At 45.2% G+C, this 10,405-nt stretch overlaps 1 protein-coding gene across 1 annotated transcript; it reads left to right on the plus strand.

The window, feature by feature from the left end:
* The first annotated feature begins 8,256 nt into the window (after nucleotides 1-8,256).
* LOC138979110 (ice nucleation protein-like) lies at nucleotides 8,257-9,864 on the plus strand. The gene is made up of 2 exons (XM_070351921.1): nucleotides 8,257-8,276; nucleotides 9,384-9,864. Exons 1-2 carry the CDS (start codon nucleotides 8,257-8,259, stop codon nucleotides 9,862-9,864), a joined length of 501 nt encoding a protein of 166 aa, XP_070208022.1.
* Nucleotides 9,865-10,405: the final 541 nt, after the last annotated feature.

Here is a 10,405-nt window from a genome sequence, read left to right on the forward strand (position 1 = left end):
AAACACGCTCAGAAAGTTAAAACAAAGAGAGGTACAGAAAAGCGTGCTATCCTTCTTAGCGCAACTACTACCCCGCTCTTCTTGTCAATTTCACTGCCTTTGCCATGAGCGGTGGCCTGACGATGCTACGAGTAAAATGGCATTGCGTTCATGAGTTTCATTCTGTGAGTTCGACAGCTACTTGACTAAATATTGTATTTTCGCCTTACGCGACTTGTTATATTTAGTCAAGTTTTGACTAAATATTTTAACATCGAGGGGGAATCGAAACGAGGGTCGTGGTGTATGTGTGTGTGTGTGTGTGTGTGTGTGTGTGTGTATGTGTGTGTGTGTGTGTGTGTGTGTGTGTGTGTGTGTGTGTGTGCGTGCGTGTAGAGCGATTCAGACCAAACTACTGGACCGATCTTTATGAAATTTGACATGAGAGTTCCTGGGATTGATATCCCCATACGTTTTTTTCATTTTTTTGATAAATGTCTTTGATGACGTCATATCCGGCTTTTCGTGAAAGTTGAGGCGGCACTGTCACGCCCTCATTTTTCAACCAAATTGGTTGAAATTTTAGTCAAGTAATCTTCGACGAAGCCCGGGGTTCGGTATTGCATTTCAGCTTGGTGGCTTAAAAATTAATTAATGACTTTGGTCATTAAAAATCTGAAAATTGTAAAAAAAAATAAAAATTTATAAAACGATCCAAATTTACGTTTATCTTATTTTTCATCATTTGCTGATTCCAAAAACATATAAATATGTTATATTCGGATTAAAAACAAGCTCTGAAAATTAAATATATAAAAATTATTATCAAAATTTTTTTTCGAAATCAATTTAAAAACAGTCGATTACAGTATGTGGGATACCTCCAGCTTCGCTGGGAAAATAAGGGTATTTATAGGGCGCAAATCCTCTAAGCGCCTTAAAATCTTGAAAATAATCATCTTAATAACAGCAACAATACACAACATAAGCGCCTTAAATCAATCTTAAATATAATAATCTTAATAACAGCAACAATACACACATAAAAACAAAATAAACTTTAAATAAATGCAACACAATCACGTACACAATATACACTTCAAATGACTCTATCGTTATTAACAACAATCTCAGATGTTCGCTACACATAATGATGGGACACTTTCCCACACGCACACACACACACGCGCATACAGCCACGCACGCACACACACACACACACACACACACTCACAGACACACACACATACACACACACACACACACACACACACACACTCACAGACACACACACACACACACTCACAGATACACACACACACACACACAGACACACAGACACAGACACACACACACAGACACACACACTCACTCACAGACACACTCACAGACACACACACACTCACAGACACACACTCACACACACACACACACACACACACACAGGCACGTGCGGGCACAAACAAATGCTCATTAGGGCAAAATACTAAAATGAAAACCTCTTAAGATATGCCAGGCTATTTACAATGCTACACAATGTAAGGTGGAAGAATTGTTTTCCTAGTTGCAGTGAAGACTAAAGAGATGAGTTTTAACTGTTTTTTAAAGAAAAGAATGAGGGGGCGTGTCGAATCTGAGTGGGCAGGGAATTCCAGTGGGCAGGGAATTCCAGTGGGCAGGGAACTCCAGTGGGCAGGGAATTCCAGTGGGCATGGAATTCCAGTGGGCAGGGAATTCCAGTGGGCAGGGAATTCCAGTGGGCAGGGAACTCCAGTGGGCAGGGAACTCCAGTGGGCAGGGAATTCCAGTGGGCAGGGAATTCCAGTGGGCAGGGAATTCCAGTGGGCAGGTAACTCCAGTGGGCAGGGAACTCCAGTGGGCAGGGAATTCCAGTGGGCAGGGAACTCCAGTGGGCAGGGAACTCCAGTGGGCAGGGAACTCCAGTGGGCAGGGAATTCCAGTGGGCAGGGAACTCCAGTGGGCAGGGAACTCCAGTGGGCAGGGAACTCCAGTGGGCAGGGAACTCCAGTGGGCAGGGAACTCCAGTGGGCAGGGAATTCCAGTGGGCAGGGAATTCCAGTGGGCAGGGAATTCCAGTAGGCAGGGAATTCCAGTGGGCAGGGAATTCCAGTTGACAGCAGCAAAGAACGAAAAAGAGCGACAGCCTTTGGTTTTTACAAGCGGGGATAGTGACAGTAAGGAGATCATTTGAGGAACGTAGGGGGCGAGCGGGTCTGTACAGTTGAAGAAGCTCTGAAAGATAGGATGGTGTCTGATAGTGGATGACAGTGGCCAGTGTAGCACAGGCATGCATGTTTGTATTTTATGCGGGCCTCAAAAGGTAGCCAATGGAGCTGCTGCAGAAGGGGAATGGCGTGCTGTCTGCGTGAAGCGCCTAAGATCAGTCAGTATTACAAAAAAACGAATTTGTTTCCCCTCCAATTTGTACAAGCACAGGACGAAAATCTAGTCTGCGTTTACCTGGCACAACAAACATAACTTGTTGAAACGCTTATGTAAACAGGACGCGTTCAGTGAGGGGAGAGAAATAAGGCAAACAAAGGATAGACAACTTCCTCCAACTTCCTCCACCCCGCGCTCTAGCCTCCTTTCTGCGCCAAGTTCCAATTTCTCAAAGCTTTCTTAGTGCGCACATCTTTGCAGAGAATTCCGTCTTGCTTGTTATCAAAGTTTTTTAACCCCATTTTATTTTACAAAAGTCCAATTTCTCAAAGTATTCTTAGTGAGCGCATTCTTGCAGATAATTCTGTCTGCCGTTTGATCAAAGAATTCTAGTTTCCTTTCTGCACTAAATACCAATTTCGCAAAGTTATTACAGTGAGCGTATCCTTGCAGAGAATTCCGTCTTCCGTTTGATCAAAGTTTTCTAGTCTCTTTTCTGCACCAAATACCAATTACTCAAAGTGTTTTTTCAGTGCGCGCATTCTTGTAGAGAATTTCCGTCTTCCGTTTTATCAAAGTTTTCTTAGTGCGCGCATCTTTGCAAAGAATTCCGCCTTATCAAATTGTTCGCAGCTGGTACAATGCGCAGAAGCTTGCACCACACAAGTGTTATCATGACGCGACACAACAACAAGAGATCATATCAAGACTTATCTTCCAAGTCTCCAAAACACATATCTCCTTTCTCCTTGGTTCACCTGGGTGAGAATCAAGAGGGTGGATGTGTCTGTGGAATGCCTTGCACACTCTGCCTGTCAGATGAATGATTCCTTGTCGGTCCTGTTCAATTCCAGTCCATGTTTTTATATTTCGTCAAGTTTTGTTATCTCTTATGGGGATGGGGTGGGGAGTCTAGGGTTCGGGTCTATAAAACCTTGAGAAACAAAACCGAGTCTTTCGTGTTTTTATCTTCTTTTGGGATGGGGATGGGAGTTATGGTAAAGAGTTAAGAGATGGATGAAGGGCTTTTCAGAGGCACGGTGAGAAAATATGGATTACATCACCAAAATATGCCAGACTTTTCTACATTCCGTGTTATTATGATGTTGGCTTTTTGATCCTCCACGAGGGGTTGTATATAGCACTGGTTGTTAGGGAGCGGTGGTATGTGCATTTCTACGGTATCCTCCACGAGGGGTTGTATATAGCACTGGTTGGTAGGGAGCGGTGGTATGTGCATGTCTACGGTATCCTCCACGAGGGGTTGTATATAGCACTGGTTGGAAGGGAGCGGTGGTATGTGCATTTCTACGGTATCCTCCACGAGGGGTTGTATATAGCACTGGTTGTTAGGGAGCGGTGGTATGTGCATTTCTACGGTATCCTCCACGAGGGGTTGTATATAGCACTGGTTGTTAGGGAGCGGTGGTATGTGCATTTCTACGGTATCCTCCACGAGGGGTTGTATATAGCACTGGTTGGTAGGGAGCGGTGGTATGTGCATTTCTACGGTATCCTCCACGAGGGGTTGTATATAGCACTGGTTGGTAGGGAGCGGTGGTATGTGCATTTCTACGGTATCCTCCACGAGGGGTTGTATATAGCACTGGTTGGTAGGGAGCGGTGGTATGTGCATTTCTACGGTATCCTCCACGAGGGGTTGTATATAGCACTGGTTGGAAGGGAGCGGTGGTATGTGCATTTCTACGGTATCCTCCACGAGGGGTTGTATATAGCACTGGTTGTTAGGGAGCGGTGGTATGTGCATTTCTACGGTATCCTCCACGAGGGGTTGTATATAGCACTGGTTGTTAGGGAGCGGTGGTATGTGCATTTCTACGGTATCCTCCACGAGGGGTTGTATATAGCACTGGTTGTTAGGGAGCGGTGGTATGTGCATTTCTACGGTATCCTCCACGAGGGGTTGTATATAGCACTGGTTGGTAGGGAGCGGTGGTATGTGCATTTCTACGGTATCCTCCACGAGGGGTTGTATATAGCACTGGTTGGTAGGGAGCGGTGGTATGTGCATTTCTACGGTATCCTCCACGAGGGGTTGTATATAGCACTGGTTGGAAGGGAGCGGTGGTATGTGCATTTCTACGGTATCCTCCACGAGGGGTTGTATATAGCACTGGTTGTTAGGGAGCGGTGGTATGTGCATTTCTACGGTATCCTCCACGAGGGGTTGTATATAGCACTGGTTGGTAGGGAGCGGTGGTATGTGCATTTCTACGGTATCCTCCACGAGGGGTTGTATATAGCACTGGTTGGTAGGGAGCGGTGGTATGTGCATTTCTACGGTATCCTCCACGAGGGGTTGTATATAGCACTGGTTGGTAGGGAGCGGTGGTATGTGCATGTCTACGGTATCCTCCACGAGGGGTTGTATATAGCACTGGTTGGTAGGGAGCGGTGGTATGTGCATTTCTACGGTATCCTCCACGAGGGGTTGTATATAGCACTGGTTGGAAGGGAGCGGTGGTATGTGCATTTCTACGGTATCCTCCACGAGGGGTTGTATATAGCACTGGTTGGAAGGGAGCGGTGGTATGTGCATTTCTACGGTATCCTCCACGAGGGGTTGTATATAGCACTGGTTGGTAGGGAGCGGTGGTATGTGCATTTCTACGGTATCCTCCACGAGGGGTTGTATATAGCACTGGTTGGAAGGGAGCGGTAGTATGTGCATGTCTACGGTATCCTCCACGAGGGGTTGTATATAGCACTGGTTGGTAGGGAGCGGTGGTATGGGCATTTCTACGGTATGTTACCGATGCTGTAGGAAGATTTGTTTGTTTGATTGTTTGTTTGTTTCAAAGTTTTTTTCTTTGTGAATGCTGTTTGTTGATTTGCCACTCGAGTTGTTTTACTGTTTAAAAACAAATTGTTAATCTAGCGAACACAATTTGGTTTGATATCTTTAGTCTACATGTCAAACTTTCTTTGATATTGTTTATAAAAAGAGAGGCGATGGATACACAAGCCAAGGATAAAACGTTCAAATATGAAGATCATGTTTCAATAATCTAACAGTAACCTACCCCACCCCTCCCATGTTGCTCTCCTCCAACATCCATATTACCTTCCGTGGTCCGTTGTATCGTCAACAACACACACTGTTCTCTTCCACTAGTCTCCGAGTCAATACCCACCACTCAAATGACTTTTCTCTTCCACTAGTCTCTGAGTCAATACCCACCACTCAAATGACTTTTCTCTTCCACTAGTCTCTGAGTCAATACCCACCACTCAAATGACTTTTCTCTTCCACTAGTCTCTGAGTCAATACCCACCACTCAAATGACTTTTCTCTTCCACTAGTCTCTGAGTCAATACCCACCACTCAAATGACTTTTCTCTTCCACTAGTCTCTGAGTCAATACCCACCACTCAAATGACTTTTCTCTTCCACTGGTCTCTGAGTCAATACCCACCACTCAAATGACTTTTCTCTTCCACTAGTCTCTGAGTCAATACCCACCACTCAAATGACTTTTCTCTTCCACTGGTCTCTGAGTCAATACCCACCACTCAAATGACTTTTCTCTTCCACTAGTCTCTGAGTCAATACCCACCACTCAAATGACTTTTCTCTTCCACTAGTCTCTGAGTCAATACCCACCACTCAAATGAATTTTCGCCGAAATACAAGCACATCCTTGCCAAACAAACAAAAAAGCTAAAATGTCAAGGTTGTACTGTCGGATATATATATATGCAAACGTTAAATAAGTGTAACAGGCGAATTTTATGTGTTCGTAGAAGGGGGCAAACATTCGAGTCATTGCCTGGATGCATCCAGTCGACGATGCAAGCTAGTGATTGTTTCCCCGTTCAGGACGCCTTCTCGCAATGTCTGCTATGCTGCCCTATGCTGCCCTAAACCTGTAGCGTTTCATTTCAAACCTGTAAACACCGTTTGCAATTTTTTTTCTGACCATATGTGAATAGCAAAGGCCGGTGAAAGGGGTGGGGGGGGTGGCTTGTTGCGTATGTGGACTGGAATTGTGCACTTATAACTATGTGGAAGCATGAACTTATGGTACATGTTTCTGCAGCGCAGTGTATGGCTGTAACGTGAAAAATCAGGTTCCGCTGTCGTCGTCCATGAATATTTCGGGGCCTTGAAAAACTGTCTTGGAATCTTCCAAATTTAGCTGAGCTTTCAGCCTCAACCCTTTCAGCACACGTCAAGAAGGTGGATGTCTTGGGAACCTTCAACTTTCTCAGGCAAATATTTTCAAGGAGCACGCAAAAAGTGAGTGCCACGTGAGTGGAGGCGACAGTTGACAGCGACCTCCCTCCCGCTCTGGAACCAAGGTGTGGACATTCTCACATACCGCCTTTTGCTCAGTGGTCTTAAAGGGATAATACTTTTAAAGAAAACGGCCCTCACATCGCTTCAAAAGTTATACCATAAGATACTGCGTTAAAAATATTGCTTCCGCGCAGGACTGCACTGACTGTGCAGAAGGTGATTGGGTCGGGTTACTTCCACTGAGTTACTTTCCTTGACGATTATACGTGTTGCTTGTTACTAGGCGGCAGCACCATAGAGGGCGCTTGTCGTCTTACCTGCAGGCGGCGCTTCTCTCCTGCTTTTTGCTTCAAGCACCGGAGGGAAGCAGCGCCCTGAAGCGCATTCACTCACTTGTGTTTAATGCATAGCCATACTTGTGGGTTTTTCATCCCATCGTGCCGTGTGCGTCCAGATTGAGGTATAATGGATTCACAAGACACTCCTCCCAAACGGTTACATCAATAGTACCCCTTTAAATATTGCGAGGGGTGAAGCAGGATATGAACCGCTTGTTTTCGGTGCGTGTCTGGAGGGGGGGGGGGAAGAATACCCCTCGCTGACACCGCTCTGCACTGTGTTCATCTGGGAGTGGAGCGTGTTAAACAAAGCGTTATCTTGCCCCCTGAATTGAGTGTCGCGCCGCCTGCCGTAATCTGCAACAAAGCTCCGCAAGGGAGGTAAGCAAGCCATGGGACGGTAAACACCGGAATGGTAAAAGCTATACACGCACTCAATTGAACTTCATTTGAGAACGGTAAAAACTTGTGATAAAAATGCAACTGGAATGTTCTTCCAACTTTTCCGCGCATTATGATAAATCAGGTGCGCAGTAGGCCTACACATCAGAGAAAGAGACAGAGTAAGAGAAAGGTTACAGAAATAGCAAACGCCAAACACGCAGAGTTAGTATTGAACAGAGTTTCATTTGAGAAGGTTGAACAATGTTTTGATGCAAAATTGTCTTTCTCACAGCCTGTTTTTTGAAACTTCAGATGTTTCTGGATTCGCTCAAAACAACGACTGGTAGACTACATGTATGACAACATATATAGAGCCTGAAATCATACACACACACACACACGCACACACACACACACACAAGCACACACACTCACAAGCACATACGCACACGCTCACAGTGTGTAAGTGTGTGTATGAGTGTGAGAGAGAGAGAGAGAGAGAGAGAGAGAGAGAGAGAGAGAGAGAGAGAGAGAGAGAGAGAGAGAGAGAGAGAGAGAGAGTGTGAGAGAGAGAGAGAGTGAGAGAGAGAGAGAGAGAGAGAGAGAGAGTGAGAGAGTGAGAGAGAGAGAGAGAGAGAGAGAGTGAGAGAGAGTGTGAGAGAGAGAGAGAGAGAGAGAGAGAGAGAGAGGAGAGAGAGAGAGAGAGAGAGAGAGAGAGAGAGAGAGAGAGAGAGAGAGGATATGTATAAGTTACAGCTCCGTCCATCCATGGTATCGCCTGATATTTTGTCGAGACTGGGTCAATGAATATGATGACGTCACTCGAGGCTCTGCCGAGAGTGACGTCATTATATTCTTTCACCCCGTCGAGACAAAATATCACGCGATACCATGCCGGGATGGACGGAACTGTAACGAATATATGGTATGACCAAAGTAAAGAGAATTTGTCATGGGATGTGGAAACAAATCATTGGAAATTCACCATGGGCAATCAACCCAAGCCTAGAAGTTGTAGAACTATATTTTGTTTCAGTCTTGGCAAGGCCAGTTTTGTCCAGTTCCGGAAAAGACATCATGAATTCATTCACCCTGCCGAGACGAAAAAAACAATTCCATGGATGAAAACGTATAAGCTTATATCCCGTGACGCATCAAAGCTAAATTTTGTTTTGAAATGTCTTCACAACGTACAGATAACTTATAACGACATAATCGCCTTCACAAGACAGGAAAAACGCACACTTTGTTTTTCGTCTGCTACAAATCTAGTCTTGTTGGTTGACGGAGAGAATAAAGCTTCAATCGTACCTTCATCAACAGGAATAAATGCTCAATCCGCTGTCAGTTCGCAACTGAACCTTGTTTTTTTCTTTAACTTTTTGGTTTACATTGAAACGGCAATCCAAAAGAGTGTTTCAGCTGTTTCAAGACACAGGCTTAGCTCCTTCTTTTGAGTTGCTTTTCAGTATAAAATGACACCGGAAGCGAACACATTGTCGCGTATACTGTCGTCACAAAAAGACGTCATGACAAAGTTACACGCAAAGCGAAAGAGACTTTGACGTCATTTACTTTTGTTTGGAATTTTCCGTCTGTTCATAGCTTGTCAGTGAAGACCTGACGTGAGTAAGCTTACCCTTTGCAGCTGTGAAATAATCAGTCTTGTGTCTCGGTCGTGTAGGTACAGAGTTTGCTTCTGCAATCATTGTGTTCGTGTTGATGACGGCTTCATAAGATTTCCATTTTCTTGTTTCTGCGGCTGCGCAAGTTATTTTGCCTAGGTCATGGCCGAACTTTAGGCCTACGGAGAAATATCGCTGGATATTTTCTCCCTAGATTAACAGAGACAAAGAAGGGAAGTCATGCTGTATTTTCGATGTAACATTCGTGAAAGTGATCAAGTGCACAACGGAGCCAGCAGGTGTGAAATAGGGTAGACTCGGTTGGCTGATCATCAAAGCAAAACACCGTGCAGTTTCTCTTGGCCTGGTTTAACCCACACCCTTACCTACAAGTCTCTGGGGTCACAACTCTACAAGTCTCTGGGGTCACAACTCTACAAGTCTCTGGGGTCACAACTCTACAAGTCTCTGGGGTCACAACTCTACAAGTCTCTGGGGTCACAACTCTACAAGTCTGGGGTCACAACTCTACAAGTCTCTGGGGTCACAACTCTACAAGTCTCTGGGGTCACAACTCTACAAGTCTCTGGGGTCACAACTCTACAAGTCTCTGGGGTCACAACTCTACAAGTCTCTGGGGTCACAACTCTACAAGTCACTGGGGTCACAACTCTACAAGTCTCTGGGGTCACAACTCTACAAGTCTCTGGGGTCACAACTCTACAAGTCTCTGGGGTCACAACTCTACAAGTCTCTGGGGTCACAACTCTACAAGTCTCTGGGGTCACAACTCTACAAGTCTCTGGGGTCACAACTCAGGGCTATTGATGTTACTGTGTTATCTGCATGCGTGGGGTCAGCGTGCTGTGTGTAAGGGGGGACGGAGGGGGTGGTCAGTGATGTGGGTGTATGTGTGTTTGTGTGTGTGTTTGTGTGTGTGTGTGTGTGTGTGGATGTGTGTGGATGTGTGTGGGTGGTATGTTTGTACGTGTGTATGTGTGTGTGCGTGTGTGAAAGCGGGCGGGGGAGGGGGCAAAGGCAGCTGCATCTCTGCGTTCATACCTGCGTCTGTGTCTCTCTTAACTTGTGCAGCAAAAGTGCCATTCAGTGTTATTTCAAACAAAATTTCGTATGCAGATGTTGATGGTTCTACCAGTTACAAATAGGAAAGCAAATACCAGACGGACAATGTGAGTTATCTGTATTGTGGCACCAAGCAAAATCATCGACAGGAAAAGAAGAAAATGGATAAAACACTTTCTCAAACAAAACTCTGAAAAGTAAATCACTCGTTGTTGTTGTTTTTGTCATTGTGACCGCTGTTGTTGGCGTTGCTGCTGCTGTTGCTGCTGGAGTCGTTGATGTGGTATTCTGTTTTGCAGGTAGCTTATTTCATATGTTATTTTCTTGTGCTT

The sequence above is a fragment of the Littorina saxatilis genome, linkage group LG10 (assembly GCF_037325665.1).
Source record: "Littorina saxatilis isolate snail1 linkage group LG10, US_GU_Lsax_2.0, whole genome shotgun sequence".
Classification (NCBI taxonomy): Eukaryota; Metazoa; Mollusca; class Gastropoda; order Littorinimorpha; family Littorinidae; genus Littorina; species Littorina saxatilis.

Coding starts and splice junctions, on each gene's coding strand:
- LOC138979110 (XM_070351921.1), top strand. CDS start 8,257: ATGCCGGGATGGACGGAACT. Junction 8,277..9,383: donor ATGCCGGGATGGACGGAACT/GTAACGAATATA, acceptor CTTACCTACAAG/TCTCTGGGGTCACAACTCTA.